At 39.0% G+C, this 23,967-nt stretch overlaps 2 protein-coding genes across 2 annotated transcripts in view; one reads left to right on the top strand and one right to left on the bottom strand.

The window, feature by feature from the left end:
* IL1RAPL1 (interleukin 1 receptor accessory protein like 1) overlaps positions 1–23,967 on the top strand; it is a 1,366,342-nt gene that overhangs the window by 773,329 nt on the left and 569,046 nt on the right. The gene's annotated exons all lie outside the window — the stretch shown is intronic.
* On the bottom strand, positions 13,024–16,560 carry LOC131502485 (transcription factor SPT20 homolog). The gene has a single exon (XM_058713258.1). It carries the CDS (start codon positions 16,489–16,491, stop codon positions 13,024–13,026), a length of 3,468 nt encoding a protein of 1,155 aa, XP_058569241.1. The 5' UTR covers positions 16,492–16,560.

Consider the following 23,967-nt stretch of genomic DNA (forward strand, 5'->3'; position numbering starts at 1 on the left):
AATGGCCTTAGTGAGAAATAGTGAAGGTTTGGACTATGAGAGTGGGAAAGAACTGGGAAGGAGGAGGTGGGTATGAGAAACATTTTGTAAAGCAGAATCCACATGATTTAGCAACTGATTAAGGAGGAAAGGGAGGGGCCCTAATGACTGGTTTCCTGCTTGGATGACTAGGATAATGCGGTATCAGAACAGAAACAGGAAATTGAGGAGATGATATATTCTGGTCTTTAACTGAATGGATTTAAGATGCTAGAAGAATTTTGAGGATGACTGTTTCAAACCAGTATTTGAAAATCAGACTGGAAATTCCAGAAAGAGTAAAAGAAAGAGAAAGAGATTTGGGAGTTTTAGTCTAAAACAATCATAGGATGGGGGAGGGCACCTTGTAGCTCATTTAGTTTTATGCACTCATCGTGTGTTTCCTTGCCCGGTATCTGCCAAATAGTTGTCTAGCCTGTATTTGAACTTTAAGTCCATGACATCCTGAGGCACGCATTTCTGTTTGCATCGTTCACTTAGAAATTTCTTCTTTGTTCTCAGCTCACCAAAGTTCCTTCCTTCTGAGCCACGTTCTGTATCTTGGGACCCTACCCTAGAGCAATTGCACTTCTTCATTCTTACAAAAGCTCTTCTGATGTTTTAGGAAGGCTAGAACATCCTACTCTTCCAGTAATGCTGGGAGTGTAAAGGGGGCTCAGAGGCGATGTAGTATCTTTACTCCTTCTTTGGCTCAGTCCCTGCTAGAATTTTCCCAGATACAAATAAACACAGAAAACAAAGGACAGAAGTTGAAGGGGTTCTAAGCTCCATAAATCTAAAATGCAGAATTGAATTTACAACCACCCTGACATGGAATCATTAGGCTCTCCCTGTGGACAGGTGCCTGGGGACACATGTCTACCTCTGTCACCTCTTCCCCTTCTTACGCTCCTGTGTTCTTTTATCAGCTGAACATCTCTAGTTCTTATAGTGATTCATTTGACATACTTCCAGTCACATCACTGTCCTTTGGTCTAACAAGTGGAGAAGAATGAGACTAGCCCCTCCTTTGGTCTAAATATTGTGATGTTTTGTTTGTTTTGATAGCTAAAACCATTTGTATACATCCCCCAGATGGCTCATAGTCACGTGCTGCCACTGTTGTAGTAGCTGTTAATCTTCTGCAGCTGGCTGTGTAACCAAGTGGAAGCTCTTCTCTTTATTGATGTTACATTTTGCCCTGTTAGAGTTGACCGTTACTTTAATCTGCATGAACTTTCAGATCCCAAATTGGTCCTGTTTATCAGGTTGCCTTCTGTATTTCCATTCGGGACATTGTTCACGGTGTAGAGTGTGAAACAAGTAGAGTACGGTCCTTTTGCCCAGCAGCGTTATTACAGCTTGATAGTAAGTTGTCAAAGATCTGGGGAGGAATTTGAGGGAACTTCATGGAAATGGTATAGATGTAAAAGGTGCTTTTAAAATAAGATGACACTGATGTTTTAACTTGAATTTATTTACATATATAGCTATAGATATACAACAATGCTATTTTTAGAGTTATTTTTTTAGGGGCACTAGCTGACTCAGTGGAGCATGCGACTCTTGATCTGGGGGTTGTGAGTTTGAGCCCCATGTTGGATGTAAGGTGTAGAGTTTACTTAAAAAAATAACACTGGGGCACCTGGGTGGCTCAGTTGGTTGAGTGTCTAACTTCAGCTCAGGTCATGATCTCAGGGTCCGTGGGTTCGAGCCCGTGTTGGTCTCTGTGCTGACAGCTCGGAGCCTGGAGCTTCCTTCAGATTCTGTGTCTCCCTCTCTCTCTACCTCTCCCCTGCTCACACTCTGTCACTCAAAAATAAATACACATTTAAAAAAATTAAAAAAGAAAAAAAAAACACTGTTTTCGGTGTTGGGAGCTTGGGCTCTTCTAAATGTCCATTGACTGCTGAATGGATAAAAAAGATGTGGTATATATATGTATATGTAGATATATGTATATATTTATATATATGTGTGTATGTAATACATATGTATACACACACAATGGAATATTACCCAGCCATCAAAAAGAATGAAATCTTGCCATTTGCAATGACATGGATGTAGCTAAAGTGTATTATGTTCAGCAAAATAAGTCAGAACAATTCAAAACCATATGATTTCACTCACATGTGGAAAATTAAAAACAAAACAGATGAACATAGGGGAAGGACGAAAAGAGAAGCAAACCATATGAGATTCATTCATTCATATTTAGAGAGTAGGGGAGGGGCAGAGAGAGAGGGAGAGAGAGAATCCTAAGTAGGCTACTTGGTGTTAGCTTGGAGCCCGACACGGTGCTTGAACTAATGAACCACGAGATCATGGCCTGAGCTTAAATCAAGAGTGGAATGCTTAACAGACTGAGCCATGCAGGCAACCCGAGAGATTCTTAACCATAGAGAACAAACTGAGGGTTGGTGGAGGCAGGTGAGTGGGGGATGAGCTAAATGGGTGATGGATATTAAGGAGGGTACTTGGGATGAGCACTGGGTGTTGTATGTAAGTGACGAATCACTAAATTCTACTCCTGAAACCAATATAGCCCTGTATGCTAACTAATTAGGGTTTAAATAAAACCTTGAGACAAACAAAAAGAGCTTGGGCTCTTGAGGCACCAGATCTGAGTTCAAATCCTGTTCTGTACAATCTATTTGTCCTGTCCAAATCTATTTTCTTAGGTATCAAAGAAGGATATTAATTTCTGCTTCCTAGGATATTGTGAGAGTTGAGGAGATAATATACATCAAACAGTACCTTGTTTGGTACATAAGTGCTTGGTTATTATTTCTCTCTCAAAGTCTGATTGCAGTATAAAACATCACATTTTTATGCTCTTTTCATTCACTTTACTTTGAAAAAAATTATATAATTAAATACCTGGGAAGAAGCTTCTAAGATACATGGTCAGAGTTCTAGTTTTCTTTTTTCCTGAAAATGAATTTTTTCTTGTTCTGCCTTCTTCCTGTCCTTTATGTAAGCAGCAAAACATTCATTTTAAGGGTGATCAAGGCCAAGGATGCAGTCCAGAAATCTTTGACCATGGTGTCCTTACATCTGTGCTGTTATGAAAGCAAATCTACCATCATCTGTGACCCTCAAGATCCATCCCATTTATAATGAGTATTTCATTACCTATTTGTTCTGGCTCACCCTGTGTAAAGGATGTTCGGGAGATGGTTCGCACTTTCCTATTTTAGTGGCTTCCTCCCTCCCTACCACTGTATGCTTTAGTTCTGTTTTCTTGTCAGCTGTATTTAATGTGATATTAAGCCTATCCCTTAAGGTTTTAATTTTTTTAAGTTTTTATTTAAATTTCAGGTAGTTAACCTACAATGTAATATTAGTTTCAGGGGTACAATATAGTGACTCAACACTTCCACACAACACCTGGTACTCAGCACAAGTGCACTCCTTATATTTTTCATTTTCTGAAGGTTCTAAGAATTGCTGTTTTTCTCTTTCTTTTAAGGTTTATTTATTTATCTTGAGAGGAAAAGTGCGCACAAGCAGGGAAGGGGGAGAGAGAGAGGGAGAGAGAGAGAATCCCAAGTAGGCTCTGCACTGTCAGTGTGGAGCCCAACACAGGGCTCGATATTACAAACTGTGAGATCATAACCTGCGCTGAAACCAAGAGTCAGATGCTTAACTGACTGAGCCATCTAGGTGTTCCAGAACTCTTTTATTTCAAATTGGCTAGGTTATTATTTTTTTTCAATATATGAAATTTATTGTCAAATTGGTTTCCATACAACACCCAGTGCTCATCCCAAAAGGTGCCCTCCTCAATACCCATCACCCACCCTCCCCTCCCTCCCACCCCCCATCAACCCTCAGTTCTCAGTTTTTAAGAGTCTCTTATGCTTTGGCTCTCTCTGGTTAGGTTATTATTATATACAGGTATAGAAATATCTCTCTATACTTAATGCTTATCTTTTATTTCTTTGTTTTAAAAGTGCCAGTTGATAATTCTAGATCTGTATTTACACTATAGGCAGTAGAGAGTTGCTTTATGTTCTAATGATTATTGCTCAAGGTCCCTTATTTCCTTTCATGCTTAGTTGCTGTTTGTTTGTTTGTTTGTTTGTTTCAATGAGGTGATCACTTTCCTTGGAATATTATTTTTGGGGATTCTCTGGGGTTTAGAATGAAGGGAGAACTCTTCTAGAAAGGGTTTCCATTTGCCTTGTCAAAGAGTGCCTAAGGTGTGATACTCTGGAGTCACTATAAATTAAATGAAATTCATAGCTTGAGGTTTTGGAGGGGGGGACTCAGTAATACTGTATTATAAATCTACCTGAAGAATGTGTAAGGATTTGGGGAAGGTCACGTTTGTTTATGTTTCATAATTTTCTTGAGGGTGGAGCCCTTAGCTCTTCTTTTTTTTTTTTTTTTTTTTTTTTTTTTTTTTTTTTTAATTTATTTTTGGGACAGACAGAGACAGAGCATGAACGGGGGAGGGGCAGAGAGAGAGGGAGACACAGAATTGGAAACAGGCTCCAGGCTCCGAGCCATCAGCCCAGAGCCTGACGCGGGGCTCGAACTCACAGACCGCGAGATCGTGACCTGGCTGAAGTCGGACGCTTAACCGACTGCGCCACCCAGGCGCCCCAGCCCTTAGCTCTTCTTGATGAGGGTTCTCTGCAATGTGGTATTTGACTGAGCCCCCTCTCCCCACTCTTTCAGTCTTGCACCAAAGTAAACCTAGGCTATGGCAACTGGGATGACTAGGTCCAATAAAGGCCCTTAGGGAAATATCTTCAGTGTTCCACTTAATTCTTCAAGTCCCCATTTTACTTACATTCTGGCCTAGGACTCTTATGAAGTATTTCATTTTGACAGAAAATAACCCCACAGTATTTTTATTTATTTTTATTGTTAAGGTTGGTCCAAATAACCTAGATTGCCGTACTACTAGAAACAGAACTTCCCCATTTTTTTTTTTAATGGGAATTTTCTCAGCCAGATTTTCTATTTAACATTTAATATTTCTTGGACATAATTCTCACCTCTGACCTTACTTTCTTGCTACTGGCAGCTTTATAATCTCCATTTCACCTTTATTTTCTCCTTTGAATAATTTATATCAACATCAAATACCTTGAAGTAGTTACTCTCATTAATGTGATACATATTTTCCAAAAAAAAAATCTTTAAAAATCCTCCAGATGATATAGTTGTGTGTTTGAAGAATGGATGCATGTCTTTGGAGAAAGAGTCAGGACTTGTCACATGGGTGAAATAAAAACATGTAGTGAGAAGTTCATGGATAGAAAGAGAGCATTGTTGAGATGATTGACCAGACCATTTAGGTTGTCAGAGAATTAAACTAAGCTAGGAAGGGGTTATGGGATATAAGTTGATTAAAGGAGGTAAGAAAGGCAGGAATGATGAAGGAACTAGAAGTACAAGAGCCATGGTAATCTTGGGTAATTCTATCCTGTATTCAGATTTTTAAAAAATCAATTGATGAACATTTGACTATGGACCACATAAATCAGGGCTGGTTGGTAGTCTTCTCTTTTCTTATAACTAACTATCAGATATTATCTATAACAAAGGATCTTTTGACCTCAAAAGAATATTCTTGGTACATTCACTCATCAAAGCAATACCTAGAAACAATAGAAAATCAGAAAGTTATTGTATAGGACATCTGATACTTGATGACTGTTTTTCATCTGGAGATAATAGGGAGACTCAGAGAAAGCATAAATTTCATCCTGTTATTTTTATATCACATTTTCCCTGCTATTCTTTCTCACTTTGAACAATTTAATGTACTACACTTGAAAGAGGGTATAATATGTGATTATTTTTTGGATTGTAGTGTGTGTGTGTGTGTGTGTGTGTGTGTGTGTGTGTGTTGGTATAAACATATATATGTAAAATTCTTTACCTCTGAATTTCTAAGTTGTTTTAAATGTTTAAAGTTGCTTGGCCACCATTCATCATTTATGGAGCTACTCCTCTGCCTCTGGCATTATATTGTTTTTGCATATATTTTCCCATTGAATGCTCAGAAAATCCTGTGAGTTGGAAATTATTATTGCTATCTAGTAGGTGAAACTGAGACTCAGAAAATTACTAACACTTAACTTTATTGTTTATAAAGGTTTTTCACCTATATTTAAAGTATATTTTAACTGTGATTCTCATATCAAGCCTATGAGTTAGATCAGATTTAGAAAACCTTTACTGACCAATAGTAATTATATCTAATAATATATATATCTTATGTGTAATGCCATGAGAGGGACCCAAGGGATGGGAACAATGTGTGAAAAGTTCCTGGAAGAATGTAACAAGTAGACTGTATAGTTATAAATGGCATTCTCTGTTCCAACTATTTATTTAGTTTTGTCAGGTACATTTTTTAGAGATACTTTTTTTTCATGTGTTCCAGTGATTAAAGCCAGGAAGTATTTGTGGCATAAAGCTGCAACCCAAAAATATTAATGATCTCTTTCTTTTTGGGTGTCAGAAAAATCTCTTTTGTAAATTTGGGTGTGATGATCAAAGTGAAAAGGAGTGTATGAGGTAAATTTATGCTAATTGGCTAGAATTCTTTTTGCTTCATTCATTTCAGATTCTTGCTATAGGTAAGAAAGGATTTCGTGGAGCCATAGAATCAGAGGGGGGAGAAACATATCTATGATATGGTGAGCTATTAATACTTCCAAAATTAAGAAGCCATATTTAGTATAGTACAACTCTGGAATTTTCTTTTAAATGTATATGATAATAAGTTAGAGTTTAAATAATGGACTCAAGGTCAGGCAGCTTATAAATGGTGGCAGTTGGATTTAAACCTCATCTGTTTCCCCTTAGAACCATGCTCTAAACCCTTCAACACTTCCAACAGGAGATAGGGGTTTCCATGATTCAGAGTTTTTTAAATTGGCCAATTGTGGGATCATGCTACAACTGTAAGTTTTTAGATTCACTTAAATGATTCTTAGCCATATAAGTCTTAGGTCACAGATGAAGAAGATTATTTAGGAAATAATTACAGGAGTTAAAATTAAGGTAATAATAAGCCCATAGTAATTATAGCTCACATATTTCAGTCTTTTATATTTTTTTTCTTTTTGTGCATAAACACAGATTCACTATTTTTAACTTTTTATATCTGTCAAATTAAATTTTGCAGTGCTGATTTTCTTGTCATTGGGTTTATAGTATTTGGTTGAATTAAGGATTATTTTTATTTGAGTTTACCAAGCAAAGCAATGAAATCAAAGTCCAAAAGCTTATGTTTTGTTTTCCATAGCTTTTGACCATGACTAGCACATAGTAGTTTCTCAGTAAATATTTATTGAGTGAATGTGTGGGACAAGTATACATTTATTATCAATATTGGTTTGCCAATTAAACGTTTTTTCAGCTACTAGACCAAAGAGAAATATTTCCTTTGTGAAAAATGCTCAAATTCTGATACATATTTTTAATACAGTGTCTTTCTAAAGCTTCTGAGTGTTTAAGGGTGTTATTGAATATATGTCATTAATGCTTACTGGAAAATCTCTTAAGTCTTAAGACATTGATACATACTATCCCATATAATGTATTTTCCCAACTGATGATGATTAAAATAAATGAGTCACATGAGAAAATACACTGTCTCCTAAACCTAGCCAACTACAGCTGAGTGCACTTTAGAAGTTAACTCCTTGTTGACTGATTTCGAATGGCCTAAGATGGAGTAATGGGGAAGGCTAGAATCTAGCTCTGTCAGACCTTCATCCTCCAGAAGCTAGCTCAGGCATATTCTCATGTTCGCAGCAGAGGTGGAACAGAGGAAGAAGAGATGTGTAAGTACTGATTCAAGCCCCTGCTTCTTGACTCATAACATCCTACTGGCCCAAGCAAGTCACGTCCTGGACTGAGAGTGAAGGTTACATGCCAAAGGGTATGGATATAAGCAGGAGTGAAGAACTGGGACCATTAATACAACCAATCTACTATATAAGCCTAACTCATTGAATCTATGCTCATAAAGTATGTGTGGCATTTCCACTCTAACCTTCTGAACCATTGCTTAAAACTGAGTCTTAAAAGACAAACATAAACACACACACGTGCACATGTGTGCACATCCACATATAACTTTGTTCATTTTCTGCTTACCTTATACTTTTTGCTAAGGCACTTCATTAGCTAAAATATTTCTGTAGAGACTAGCACAAGAATAGCAGGCTTTTGATAGAAATATCACATGGTATGAACTTGGTGTTCAGTATACAAGACAAATATTATCCACATGGCATTTATCAAATAAAATTTGTGTGTGGACATTTTATTTACAAGCACACATTGTAAGGAAAGACTTATTTTAAAAATAAAAATGAGCTGATCATTCTACAAACATTCCAGCAGCCTATTATAATGAAATTGTGTGTTAAGTGTCATTCTTAAAGCAAGGGAGATGGCATTTGCATATCAGTATAATTGCTTTGGATTAAACACTGAAAGATGAGAGCCAAGAGAGCTTATTAAGCTGAAATGAGGGCAAGTGATAAAAAAGTGATATTATGTCAACATAGCATCTGGATATCTGTTGCTATTTCCGTTGAAATCCTAAATTGCAATGTTTCTTAAAATTAGCATTGAATGCCAGTCTTGAAATATAATAAAAAATTAAAATGTTAATGCATAAATTGTGCTTGATAAATACAATTTGATTTGAAAGCTAAGCTAGAGTTTTCTCTACTTTGTTAATATTTATTTGTTCTTCATGTACTAGACTATAAGCTGTTGAAAGGCATTATGTCTCAGTTACTCCTGTGTCTTCAGGGCTTTGATATAATCTGTTCTATAATAGGTGCTCAATTAATATGTGTGAATGAATGAATGCAAGGTTTGGTGACCCCGTCACAGTCACTGTTAAGTCTTTTAGAGGAATAGCTGGAGACTGCTGGTTTTGATTGGTCTTCTCCCTCTTTGCCTCAGGGAAACTTCAGTCATTAAATAGTTAAAGCCTACAGTCACCTGTGAAGGCTTTGTGACGTGGGGCAGGTGTGAGGCAACTTCTTTTGTAATTCAGGCGGCATCCTGTTGGGATGTTTGCTTTGGAGCTTATATTAGAAACCACCCTTTGTTTGCTGTGTCCACAGCCTCAGAAACCGATCTCACACCTTTTTGGTAATTCAATGATAATGCATAACTCTTATTTGCATTAGAGAATGAGCACCGCTTCCAGGTGTCCCTTGAACTCATCATCGTTACTTCCTGTTTGCCAGACGGCCTGTTTTGTTAGATCGTCCAAAACATTGTCTTTAAACTTGGTGAGACTGACCCCTCCGTTTCAGTTATTCTGGGGAGTTTATTCTGTGGAATGTCTAAACAGCTTACAAATACTATCTTCTTTAATCCTTATAACAGCTGTGTAAAAAAGTTCCCATTAAATATCTCCATTTTGCAGATGAAGAAATGGAGGCCCAGAGAAGTTAAGTGACTTAGCCATGGCCCTACGACCAGCAAGTGGCAGAGCCAGGTTTTACAATTATACAGTTTGGCCCCAGAGGGTTGTTCTCGTAACCACTGTGCTGTGAGTGCATAGGTGAAGGCTTCCCTAAGGCTTCTGAAAATGAAGTATTTTGTATGCCACATCTCTTCTGTGGTGGTTGTTTTAAATTCTTAATTGTGGTAAAAAAAAAAAAAACCCAACTCAAAACATGAAATTTACCACCTTAAACATTTTTAAGTATACAGTTCAGTAGTACTAGATGTGTTCACACTGTCGTACATCAAATCTCTGGAACTTTTGCATCTTGCAAAACTCAAAACTTTCTCGTTGAACAGTAATTCCCCATTTTCTACCACATCTCCTTTTAATTCCTGTCATCCCAAAGACAGCCCCCCCCCATTCTAATAAAACTCCATCATACTACTATCACATGATATAATAACAGCTAAACAGAGACAGGACATTGTTTTATTTGCATAGATAACTTTATGCCCAGAATTCAAAATTTTTAAGAAATACAAATACACAAGAAATGGGGTGAGTTGAAATAAAAAGATTTGTACTGATATGTCTTTTTCTTGTTCTTCAGTTTGGCCTTAGAATTTTGCAAAAGGAAACTTTTCTGTTATAGTTCATCAGACTGACCTACAACTGAATCATAACTTCAGGAATATTTTCTTGGTTCAAAGCCAAGAAAGCAAAAAAAACTGTATTTAATTTTCTCATTTCTTATATATAAATATCATTTTAACCTCTGCTCAAAGAGAAATTACATTTAAATACCGAAAAAGTGCTATTATTATATATAGCCTATATTTTATAATAGTAATTGCCATTTAGTACTCTTTGATGTTTTAAAAAGACAGTTGTGACATTCAACATAGAGAAAATAAATATGTATTACATATATTTATGATTTTATATATAACAGATTTTTAATCAATTAAATAAAATACTAATACTATAAAATGCATGCAGCATTATAAATCTATGTTTGAAAAACTAAACAAAAATCTGAAAAGGATACTTATATCAATGTACATTTTCAATTCTTATTTTTCTTTATATTTACTACCATGTTTGATCCACAAATAATCCTGTGCAATAGCTTGAAGGGGCTGTCCTAACGGATGATATAGAAATAGATTCAGATTCCAGAGCGACAGTGCTTAGGCTAAGCATTACAGGATGAGCACAGAAGGGAAAGGAGTTCCTGGCTCAAGGTCTCCACCACAACACGGAAGTGAGGAACAACTTGGATATCAGGAGCGCCTGTAGTTTAAGTACAGAGGAAGCCACAGATGTGAATGGGGAAATGGGGGGAAATGGGAGGAAATGGGGAGGAGAGGCCAAACCCAGGTCAAAAAAGACCTCATATAGCCAAACAAAAGTTTGAATTTGATTCCACATAGTATGCACATGCACTGAAGGGTATTCAGCAATGCACTGTGACACATGTTAAAATGTCACAGATGAAATATTTTATCAAAAATCTATTTGCTAGTGTCAGGACTCATTCTCAACTTTTTCCTCCTGTTTCCTTAGGCGGAGTGGTTGGTCGCTCAGCTGTTAAAAGGAAGTCTGAGGATTTCTCTAAGAATCCCTCCAAGCCCACAAGTTGGTGTAGACAAGTAGTTAGGGATAAGGGTATACAGAGGAATTTTCTGCTTCCTAAAGTACTTAAAACTACCTGGTAATTAATTCCATTGCTTTATGAATTATTTTAACACCAAACAGTAAAGGGACTGGTAGGCTCAGGTAAATGATGAATGCCATCATGTTTGGACATGTTAAATGAAAGATGTTTACCAGTCACCCAAGGGTATGTCAAATAGCAAATATTACAATTAAAAAAAGTCTTTTAACAAAAATAACTATTTAAGAAATATATTTTTTATGATGTTTTCAATAGCTCATTTTTTTCAAGCAATCTCAAATTCCAAAAACTCAGGAAGATGAGATTTTGAGTAATACAAAACTTTTAGTTACATATAATTCTTTTCTTTTCTTTTCTTTTCTTTATTTTTTAAGACTATTTATGTTGAGAGAGAGAGAGGCAGGGGAGGGGCAAAGAGAGAGGGAGAAAGAGAATTCCAAGCAGACTGCACTGTTAGTGCAGAGCCCAACAGGGGGCTCAGTCTCATGGACCATGAGATCTTGACCTGAGCTGAATTCAAGAGTTGGATGCTTAATCGACTGAGCCACCCAGGCGCCCCGCATCTAAGTATTTTTAAAGTATTATCCACATTTATGAATTCATCCAAATTTGGCGATGAGGGGATTTTAATGTAGTCATTTACCTTCTTGCCTTACAATGTTATCATAAAATATATTGTTTAGGAGCTGCGGAAATCACTTTTAATTAGTAGCTATATTTAAGGTAATTTCATATCACAGTCATCTATTCTTTTCCCTATAATTACCTGTTGTAATTTGTTTCACAGTTCATCTAAACTTAGCATTTTTCATTCATGTGTCCATTCTAAGTCAAGAAACTTTTACTTTTTCTTTCTAGTGGTTATTGTCTGATGGGGACAAAATAATTGAGACAGACTAGAGGAGGAAGATGGAATAGGGGGGCAAGAGACAGACAGCAGGTGCATTTGTATATTATGAAGTGTTTGCAAAATAATAAGCACCACATGAATAATGCATTGGACGAATATTGTCTGGCAAATGATATTGAGTCATATATCCCAATCATCCCTCAATTACTGAAGAACGAATTACAAGTGCCTAATGCATCCAGTTTTATCAGAGAGAGAATTCAACATGTGGGCCATCTAGGTAGAGTAAAAGGGTTAGTCTTTATTTAATAGAGGATTAAAATCCCTATATCTGGATCTGGATCTATATGTCTATAACTGTACCTATATCTATATAACTTGAAAACCTCAGAGAGGTGTGTGTGTGTGTGTGTGGGTGTGTGTGTGTGTGTGTGTGTGTGTGGGTGTGTGCGTGGGTGCATTTAAAAGTCTAGGGTGGTTCTTTGTGAGGAATTAAATTCATATGGTGTATTTGCTCTTGCTTCCAAGGTTGGCTTTTATGTAATGCAACAAAACTATTATTTGCACTAATATTATTACTGTAGTTCATTTTCAGCTTAAGTACTTATGTTTATTTCTTTCAAATATTTAACATTTGTATTCATTAAAATTAATTTAAATTTCAGTATTTAATATATCTTATATTAACCTTGACAATAAACTTAAGGGAATATTCCTGTTCACATTTTACAGATAAGGAACTGGAGAGTCACTTAAGTTAAGAAACAGGTTTAAGGCTAGTTAATTGCAGAGATGGGATACTGACCTCATGGTGGCTAATATCAAAGTCTATTCATTTTGTTTTTCATTAAATCACTCCACTGTCTTTATTTAAAAAGCATAGGGTTGGGCTTCTGTATGGTTTGTTTACCTAGCAGTGTAAAATACTGAGACATCAAAGACAAAGATGAAGTAAAAAGTCAGAAACCCTTTGCTTCAATGTTGTTTTGTTTTGTTTAAAAGAGAGAGGGAAATGTAATGCAAGATCTAGGATTTTGGAGTGGTTGGTGTGCCTTTCTTCATTTTACCTGTGGACTGATTTGCTGTCTGCTCGCTAGATGGATGTGGCTGAGCTGTTGGGGCGGCCACTGTTGTCAGAGCCACTGGGTGTGGCAGAATTCTCAGCTGTACCTGCTGCTGGGGCTGCAGCTGTAAGGCAGAGGACAGCTGCAGTGTGTGCTGAGCGCCGCTCTGCTCAGGTCTTCTCTGGCTCTCCACACAGCCAAGTGGAGACAACACAGCTGCCTGCAGGGGCTGCAGCAAACTTCCTGCTCCAGCAAGGTTAAGGACAACAGCTTGCTGAGCAGATAAGGCTGTTCTCTGACTGGTTGACCCTTGTGCACTTGAGCCCTGTGATACTGGCTGCTGAGGATGAGGAGCTGTGGGCTGCTGACTGGAAGCTGTAGGTTGTTGAAGTTGTTGTTGTGGAATCAGCTGATAGAGCCACTGCTGCTGAGGCTGTTGCTGGGTGTTCAGTTGCTGGGTGTTCAAAAGGTATGAACCTTGTGGAAGCTGGAACATGCTTACTGGCCTGATACTTGGGGCATCTTTAAAAAAAAACTGAGCACCTGCTTGAGAAGGAGCCTGCAGTGCCGGGGGCCCTACATTTGGTGGCCAAGATCCTGAGGGCAGGTTACTGGGCTTGATTCCCGCAGGAGCTGTGGCCCCAGTGGTAGAGCCCTGCCTAAGGCTGGAATCCCTTGCCCAAGCCTGGACTCCACTGACAGTGCCCACCACTTGGATGATGTTGGGGCCAGCAGAACTGTCTGTGGACTGGGTGGCCAGGCTTCTTTGTGATGAGCCGGTAGTGGATATGGTGGTTTTAGGAAGTATACTAACTTGAGTCACTTTCGCAGAAGGTTTCTGGGACTTGGCCGTGACCTGGGCAGCCAGGCTTCTTTGTGATGAGCCGGTAGTGGATATGGTGGTTTTAGGAAGTATACTAACTTGAGTCACTTTCACAGAAGGTTTCTGGGACTTGGCCGTGACCTGGGCGGCCAGGCTTCTTTGTGATGAGCCGGTAGTGGATATGGTGGTTTTAGGAAGTATACTAACTTGAGTCACTTTCACAGAAGGTTTCTGGGACTTGGCCGTGACCTGGGTGGCCAGGCTTCTTTGTGATGAGCCGGTAGTGGATATGGTGGTTTTAGGAAGTATACTAACTTGAGTCACTTTCGCAGAAGATTTCTGGGACCTGGCCGTGACCTGGGTGGCCGAGGTTCTCTGTGATGTGCCGGTAGTACACAAAGTAGCTGTAGGAGGCCTGGAAACTTGAATCAGTTCCACAGAGGATTTCTGGGAAGTGGCCATGACTGGGATGGTCAGGGTTTTTTGTGATAAGCTGGTAGTAGATATGGTGGCTTTAGGAAGTATACTAACTGGAGTCACTTCCACAGAAGATTTGCAGGACTTGGCCATGACCTGGGTGGCCAAGGTTCTCTCTGAGGAGCTAGCACTGGACAAAGTAGCTGTAGGAGGCATGTTAACTCGAATCACTTCCACAGAGGACTTCTGGGAATTGACCGTGACTGGGGTAGTCAAGGTTCTTCGTGATGAGCTGGTAGTGGACACAGTGGCTGCGGGAAGCACGCTAGCTCGAGTCGCTTGCACAGAGGATTTCTGAGATCTGGCCATGGCCTGGGTGGCCAAGGTTCTTTGTGATAAACTGGTAGTGGACAAAGTGACTGGAGGAAGCATACTAATTTGAATCACTTCTGCAGGTGGTTTCGGAAACTTGACTGTGATCGGGGTGGTCAGGGTTCTTTGTGATGAGCTGGTGGTAGTCAGGGTGGCTGCAGGAAGCACGCTAGCTTGTTTCACTTCCACAGAGGATTCCTGGGAATTCGCTGCGACCTGGGTGGCCAGGGTTCTTTGTAGAGAGCCGGTGGTAGACAGAGTGGCCGCAGGAAATGTGCTAATTGGATTCACTTCCACAGGGGATTTCTGGGAAGGACTTGGTGGCTTAGAAGCTGGAGCAGGAGATGGAGATTTAAGAAAGGTGCTTCCCTGCCATGGAGTAAAACTGTTACCTGACCAAGTCTTTCCTGAGCTTGAGGGAGGTTTGATGGCTGGAGATGGATGGCTGACTGCCTTCCCCAGGACTGAAGACTGAACAGACACGATCTCAGGCTGTTCTGTTTCTTTCCCTGGAGGCAGCTGGCTGAGGCTGGCTGAGCCACTGGAGCTGTGTGACACAGTGACCGGACATTTGGCCTTCTGCTTGACCAAGATCTGTGACTGAATGACTTCCCTCCCAGCATCACTCTTTGACCTAGGCAGAACACTAGTTGAATGGTCACCTGTGGAGGAGTGCGGAGGGGATGCCTGTCTTTCATGTCTGATTTTTTTACGTACCCTTCTTTTACCAGAGATAAATGGATCATTAAGTGACTGCATGAAGGCTGGCTTTGTTTGAGACTCATCGCCACCTTCATATCCAAATTCAAAATCATCTTTTGCCTCGTGGGCTGGCCAGTCTGTTGGTTGTGACTCATCATATTTGACAAACGTCTCCCATTTAGCATATTTCTGCACGTCCACTTCAGAAGGTACAGCCAAGTCACAGGGTCTCTGTTTCCACGTATCTACATAATTCCCTGGTTTAGAAATTACAAAGTCACAATTCTCACTTGTTGTACTTTCTCTGCTTTTTTTGTAAGAAGGCCATACTCTCAGCTCAGGAGGAGGTGGACGATGAGACAGCTCCTGCTGCCGGTTCAGGGAGGGTGCAGAATACCTCTTGAAGCTCCTTTTCATGGGGCCAGTGTTCATCTTTTGCTTGTTATAGAGCAGCCTGTTTGCAGTGCAGGCTACTGATACAGAAGGATCAAGACACAGCGGTTCGGCCGTAGCTAAGATCAGCTGGCTCTCCAGCAAAAGCCTGTCTTCCTGGGTCCAGGTCTGGTCATCGCTGGTCATGGACTGCACGTCGCAGGCTAACGTCTGCATCGTTGGCCGCAGGAGAACATGCCTGCTCGCGTAGCCGGGAGGTTCCCGACTGCACTGCCTGTAGTCCCGTACCTGGGCTATGACACACCCAGAGTGAAAAAAGTTAACCTGAGATTTTTCCAGGAGATCCACCAGAGCAGGAGGTAATTGTTCAGCATCCAAGTATTCGAGCAACTCCCCTTCTTCATAAGGCAGTCGAATGGTCTCCGAATAGGATCCATTTTCGCCCTCGAGCATCAGCGAATATCCCTCCTTTCCTGGGTATAGGTTGACCACTAAGCACGGCAACGACTCTCTCCTCAGGAGCTTCTCCAACAAGTTCACGTTGCTTCTTAATTCCTCCGTAGCCTCAGGCTCTTTCCCGCATTCTTCCACATATAGGTCATAAAGTTTTTCATCCAGAGATGCTCCCCCACTCGCTGAGCCTTTCCTTTTAGGAGGCCTCTGCTGGGCACTGGCAATGATATAGTCCGCACGGTCCAGAGCTCGTTCTAAAGACTGTTGCATCGTGGGGCAACAGGGGCCCTAAAAAGAAGGGAAACTGCAAGTGCCTTGATGAGCGGGATAAAAATAGTGTCTCTGATACAAATGTATAGGTCTGCAGAATGTCCCAACTCCACACTGGAGCCACCAGCCTAACTTCAAAATTAATACCAAGAAACCCGCCAGCAAGAAAACAAATCACAGAATTCTTGGCAGTCTCCCAAAATACCTGTGCCTGTACAGGCCGTAGCCTCTGTACTGGGCCTTACGTCGTTGCCCTTGGCTAGGCCGGAAGTTGACGCGGAGGGGTCAAGCTACATAGCCTCAGTGCGCTTGCGTGCTGCCTCAGGCTGCACCTTCCGCGCCCCCGATGGCGGGGCGTTCAGTGGTCTGCACTTCCTTTCGTTTGTGCACTTCCTGTTGTGATGCCTGCGCTTCCTCTTGACAAGTAGGGCCCGGAAGCCATGTCTAGTCGATGCAGTTTTATGGGATAATGACAAAAACCATTTCTAGGAACTGATTTGGTGTCATGCTTTTCCCCATTTTCTTGTCATAAAATAAAGAACAAAGAAAAATTACAAATATAATTATGACCTATGTGCTCTCCTTTTCCCCATAAAAAGATGTATGTGTGTTCAACCCGCAGCTGCTTTTGAAAATGGATTACAAGGGAAGTTGTACACTGAGATTGAGACAATAGGATCAGTAACAAGTTACTTTCCATGTAGGAGTTAACAGTTTGCTTGGTGAGGCAAACAAGTAATCAGATAAATAGAATACACCACAGTTTATAGACTTGTGGGCAGAGTGGTAAAGGAGAGGAAGTGCTAAACACGGAGAAGTGAGACCAACTATCTCCAAAGGAAATGATAGTTGAGCTTTCTTAAAGGGTGAATAGAAGTTATCAGACAAATAAAAGGATTCAAGTCATGGAAATTCTGGAGTTAGGAGAGAAATCTATATTGGAGCTATGGATGAGGATGTTGTCAAAATCTATTTGAATTTATTTTCCAGAGAGTTCCCACCAAGAGTCAGCCATATTTCAAAGTTATTCAAAATACAATTTATCTAATGCTCCAGGAACTTTAGAAAGCAGGCATTTTTACCCTCTTTTTATCCAGTGAAGAACCTGACATTCAAGCAACTTAAGTAATAGGCTGAAGGTTATAAAATGGTAAGCAGTTGAGGCAGGAAACAAATCCAAATCTCTGACTGCAAAGTCTAGCCTCTTTCCACTTCTCTAGGAAACTACCCCTAAAAACAGAGGGGCATCTGGAAACATTGATAGGGAATTTGCTGATAGATGACCAATAGGATGTCATCTTAAGATGACATGCAAATTTTGTGGGTTTTTTTTTTTTGCTAATGTAAAACATTAAATTACTTGTTGTTATGCAAAATTGATCATTCATAAAGACATCCCATTAAAACCAGTCATGGATAAATAAATACCCAAGAATAATGAAGAAATTGTTTAGGAGATTAGTTCCGGGAGATGGATGAAACAGGTGATGGGAATTAAAGAGTATGCTGATCAGGATGAGCACTAAATTGTATAGGATTGTTTAATTGTTATATTGTACACCCGAAAATAATATTACACTGTGTGTTAACTATACTGGAATTAAAATAAAAACTTGATTTAAAGAATAAGTAATGGCAAGGGATTTGCCTTACCAGATATTAATTTAATTATATTAAATTAAACAGTGTTTCCTGGTGTATAAATTTCACGGGAGATAAGGTGAACAGTTGGATATCTAAGAAATAATTCCCGAGACATACAGAAGTTTGCCCTAAAGCAGGAGTGGCATCACATGTCAGTGGAGGAAAGATAAAGTTTTCACTCAGTGGTGTTCGTAATAAAGGAACCTGTTTGAAAAAACAAGCTTTTTTTCTATCTTACCATTTTTGTAAATATAAGTCAATGATGAAACTACACAAGTACTGGAAGAAAATACTGAAAAATTTTAAAATATTTATAATTGCAGCATAGAAAAGGTCTTTCTAAAAGTCACAAAATCCAGAAGTTATAAAATGATTGATATAATTATTACAAAGAAATAGTAGCCAGTCTTCATGTCAGTCAAAATAAAATTAATGACAACAAACTGACCAAAGATATTTGAGCTAGAAATCAGAATACATAAATATCCTTAATATAAAAAGATCCTACAGCTCTGCCATACTATTTTTTATTCTCTGTTCTTTTTTGTTGTTGTTGTTCCCACCAGTTATTTTTACACTGATACCACTATGTGATTTTACTCCTCTTTTATCTTACCTCGATTTATACTGTTAGGTCAGCTGTAAATATTTTAATTCTCACCTATATGTTAATGAATCAGGTTACTCTCTACTCCTTTCTTCCTTCTCTCTGCATTTTTTAGGTGTGTTATTAATACTTCATCAGAGAAAATAGCATTTATTCGTTATTCTTACGATGATAATACTTAATACTGTGTTTATTTTAGTACCAGAACTTCAGTTAAGTATGCTCACTACCAAAACTTCTCCAGATCCTTCTCTGTCCTTACAGTGTAACATTGTCCATTGTAACATTGTAACATTCTCTATTTGTAGGAAGCATTTATATGTACAATATTTCCTGACATTCTTTTTTTTTTTTTAATGTTTAAAACCTTGCTGGTAAAAAATCTTGGCTCATACTCTGTCCTTTACATTCTTGAAAATGTTACTCTGCCCTTGTTGGGCTTTGTGTTTTCTTTTTTTGTAAGTGACTTGGCCTTTTCTCTGAAGGTTCAGAGGATGTTATTTTTATTTTATTTTATTTTATTTTATTTTATTTTATTTTATTTTATTTTATTTTATTTACAGGATGGTTAACATACAGTGTTATGTTATTTTCAACTGCACAATTTGGTGATTCAACAATTCCATACATCATTCTGTGCTCCTCATGACAAGTGTGCTCCTTAATCCCCATCATGTATTTCACCCATCCCCCCCCCCACCTCCCCTCTGGTAACCATCAGTTTGTTCTCATTAGAGAAAAAAAGAATCGTTTGTTTCTTGACTTGTCTCTCTCTCTTTTTCTTTCCCTTGTTCTTTTGTTTCTTAAATTCTACATATGAGTAAAATCATATGGCATTTGTCATTCTCTGACTTATTTCACTTAGAATATACACTCTAGCTCCTTCCATGTCTTTGTACATGGAAAGATTTCATTCTTTTTTATGGTTGAATGATACTCCATTGTATATATATATACCACATCTTTATCTATTCATCAGTCGATGGACACAGGCTGTTTTCATATCTTGGCTATTGTAAATAATGCTGCTATAAACATAGGGGTGCATGTCTCTTTTTGAGGTAATGTTTTGTATTTGGGGAGGGTAAAAGCCCACTAGATTATAAGGTAGTTCTATTTTTACCTTTTTGAGGAGCCTCTATACTGTTTTTCACAGTGGCTGTACCAGTTTGCATTCCCACCAACAGTGCAAGAGCGTTTCCCTTTCTCCACATCCTCACCGCCTGTTGTTTCTTGTGCCTTTTGTTTTAGCCATTATGACAGGTATGAGGTGACATCCCATTGTAGTCTTTTGAAAGTTTATTTATGTATTTTGAGAGAGAGAGCGAGAGAGCGCATGCACGCACACCAGGGAGGGGCGGAGAGAGAGGGAGAGAGAGAATCCCAAGCAGTCTCTGCACTCTCAGTGAGGAGCCCAATGCAAGACTCAAACTCCATGAGATCATGACCTGAGCCAAAACCGAGTCAGAAGCTTAACTAGCTGAGACACCCAGGAGCCCCCATCATAGTCTTGATCTGTAGTTTCCTAAAGATGAGTGATAACGAGCATCTTTTCTTATGTTTCTTGGCCATCTGGATGTCTTCTTTGGAGAAATGTCTGGTCATGTCTTCTGTCCATTTTTATTATTTTTATTTTTTTTAATTTTTAATGTTTATTTTATTGTTGAAAGAGAGAGAGAGACAGAATGTGAGCAGGGCAGGGGCAGAGAGAGAGGGCCACCCAGAATCTAAAGCCGGCTCCAGGCTCTGAACTGTCAGCACAGAGCCCAACGTGGTCTTGAACCCACAAACCATGAGATCATGACCTGAGCCGAAGTCGGATGCCTAATCGACTGAGCCACCCAGGTGCCCCTCTTCTGTCCATTTTTAAATTGGATTGTTTGTTTTTGGGGTATTGACTTATATAAGTTTATTTATATATTTTGGATGCTAACCCTTTATCAGATGTGTCATTTGCAAATATGTTCTCCCATTCTGTAGGTTGCTTTTGTCTTTCGAGACTGCTCTGCCAGTGCAGAGTGTTTTGTTGGTTTTAAAGCATAATGGTTTTGATAAGGTATTTCTTGGATTTAACCATCCTTTCTCTTTTTTGCCTGTTATGTGTTGGGTTCTTTTAATATGTAAATCCAGAGTTTTTATTTCAGCAAAGTTTTCTTTGAGTGGAGTCTTAAAACATTTATATTCCTTTGATTTGTTTTTTTTTTTTTTCTTTCCTTTCAGGGATTTCAGTTATAAGTATGCTGGATCATCTATTTGTGTCTTTTCTGTCACATTCTTTCTAAACGTTTTTGTATTTTTTTTCTCTTTTCTATTCTATCCTTTATAAGCCTATGTTAATGGTGGTTATACCTGTTCTCCCTTGGGAACTCTATTAATTTACTATTGCTGCCATAACAAGTTACCACAAACTTAGTGGCCAAAAATAAAACCCATTTTTGTTTTCTTACAGTTCTGTTGGTCAGAACACAGGGCAGACTGAGCTTTGGGTCTCACAAGTCAAGAGTCTAGGTTGCCTGGGCCAGGCTTTTAACTGGAATATCTGGGGAAGAATCCATATCAAGTGGTTGGCTAAATTTAGATTCTTGTGGTTATAGGATTAAGGTTCCTATTTTCTTCCTGATTGTCAGCCAGGGACCACTCTTATCTCCTCACAGTTGCTCCTATTTGTTGTCAAGTGTCTTCCTCCATCTTTAAGCCAATGATGGCATATTGAATCCTTTTCATGCTTCAAGGGTCTCAGACTTCCTCTTTTGCTACCAGCTAGAGAAAGCTCTATGCTTTTAAGGGCCCATCTGGAGAATATGGAATCATCTTCCCTATTTTAAGTTATGGTGCCATATAACGTAACGAAAGGAGTAATAAGTCTTATATTTAAGCATGCTGAAAATTAGAGTGGGTCATCTTTCACTGGCCATTTAAAAATTCCGCTTACCACAAGCACCTTGCAATTTAGTCCTCATTCATGTTCTACCTCTCCTGAATTTGATTAGCTCCTGTTTCACATTTCCCTGAGATTTGTCATTTTCTTTTTGGAGGTTGTTTTTTTTTTTTTTTCAATTTTATGATTCATAGTGTTTTTCTAATTCTGCAATCGCTTATTTAAGTATAAAATTCCTTTTGGGGTATTGTGTTAAAATTTTCCTCTGCTGTGTGCAAGTGTGGATGTGTATGTGTGCAGATGTGGGTTTTTTTTTTTCAGTTTATTTATTTTGAGAGAGAGGGAGAGAGAATCCCAAGCAGGCTTAGCACTCTCAGCACAGAGCCAAATGCATGGCCTGAACCCATGAACACTGAGATCATGATCTGAGCTGAGATCAAGAGTCGGACACTTAACCAACGGAGCTACCCAGGTCCCTCTGTGTGCAGATGTATTTTACAATGGTTTTACCTGCTTAACTGATGCTCAATGGCTTTTTGCCCTGAATCAGCAATAGAAGACACTTTGAGGTGGCTAGGGCAGGGAGATCACACAGCTTACTTCATTTCATATTTCAAGACCACCTTCACTTGCTGTTATTATCTACCCACATAGATTTTATTGTTTTTATTGTTGGTAGTGGTGGTAGTAGTTTTTAGAAAATGGTATTTTCTTTCACAAGTCTGGTTTCTTATTCTTTGACAATATCTTGGTTTATTAGAGCCCTTTATTTTCAGGCAGCATTTCCTCCCCCACCCTTCACCGTTAGGTTTCAAAGGACACATTTCCTCTCAAAGGTACCGCACTCTCTTCCTGAGAAGGGATGACCACTTCTGGTCATATGCTTTTTCTATGCCTCTTGCTCTCTTGCTTGCTTGCTTGCTTGCTTTTTCAAACATTTATTCATTTTTGAGAGACAGAGCACGAGTAAGGGAGGGGCAGAGAGAGAGGGAGACACAGAATCCAAAGCAAGTTCCAGGCTGTGAGCTGTCAGCACAGAGCCCAACGTGGGGCTCAAACTCAAGAACCATGAAATCATGACCTGAGCTGAAGTCAGACGCTTAACCGACTGAGCCACCCAGGTGTGCCTATGCTCCTTTCTTTTGATACCTCAATAACTGGTGGTCTAATCAGCCTGGTCCCAAAGTGTTTCTCAGTATTTCCTGTCTCATAATTTAGTCTCAAAAACTGTCTACAAATTAATAAAAATAAGATCAGTAACCCAGGAGGAAAGAAGAGGTCAAAATGATCAAAGAAGGAATATAAATACCACCTAAGTATATGAAAAGACATTCAGCCTTACAAATAATAGAATTGTAAGTTAAGACTAAAATAAAAGACCTGTTTTTACCTATTGTATTGCCAAAGATGAAAGCACTTTAGAGCTTATCTTGTTAGCTACTGGTGTGGGGAAACAGACAGGTGTTACACATTGTTGTTGAGGGTCTTAACTGGATGAAATCCTGTGGGCAGCAAAGAACCTGGTACCAGGATCTGACCCTCGATTTGGCTTCAGGGTAGCTGGGGATCATAGGTGAGAATTTTCCACTATTAGCATATACTCATTAAAAATTTACTTACTTTTCCATTTATTTTGAAAAAGTGCAACATTTCCTCTGTTACTTCCTACACTACCAGGGCACAACTGTTATCTATCAATCGGGGTAGCTGTATTTCATTCTGAGTACCACTTTGTAACATAAGAGCACTCAAGCGGGAATGAATAGCGAGGACAAAAACCTAGGGAAATTCTGGCATTTAACGGGAAAGGAGTGAATGAATAGAAGCACAAAAGGAAAACCAGGAAAAGGCCCTGTAATAAAATCTCAAGATGAATGGACATAAACATTATTAAATGTCATATTGTGCTTGAGCCAGATAATGACTGAAAGTCGGGAGATTATTGATAACACTAGTAACAACATTTTCTGAGAAATAATGGAGAGGAGACCGAGACCATAGTATAGAAAGGGATGAGCCTGTGTTGAGAAAATTAGAATAGTTTACAATATCACTGAATGATTTGTATTAGTGAAGGGAAAGAGCTAAGGTACAGGTACACAGAGTATACAAACATGCACACAAAGACTCCCTCTGTAAAATTTCTCAATAATGCACTGAATGGATCAGGTAAATGTAAACATGCACAATGATAGTATCAACAATATCATTTTGGAATTTCAGGAAAGGATGTAAACCTTCATGTAGATTGTTATTTGACAAATGAGAAACTAATGTACCCAAGGCCACAATGCAAATTAATGACTTATTCGTGTTATGTGCTTTATACATTGTAGACATAATAAGT

This window comes from Neofelis nebulosa, chromosome X (assembly GCF_028018385.1).
Source record: "Neofelis nebulosa isolate mNeoNeb1 chromosome X, mNeoNeb1.pri, whole genome shotgun sequence".
Classification (NCBI taxonomy): Eukaryota; Metazoa; Chordata; class Mammalia; order Carnivora; family Felidae; genus Neofelis; species Neofelis nebulosa.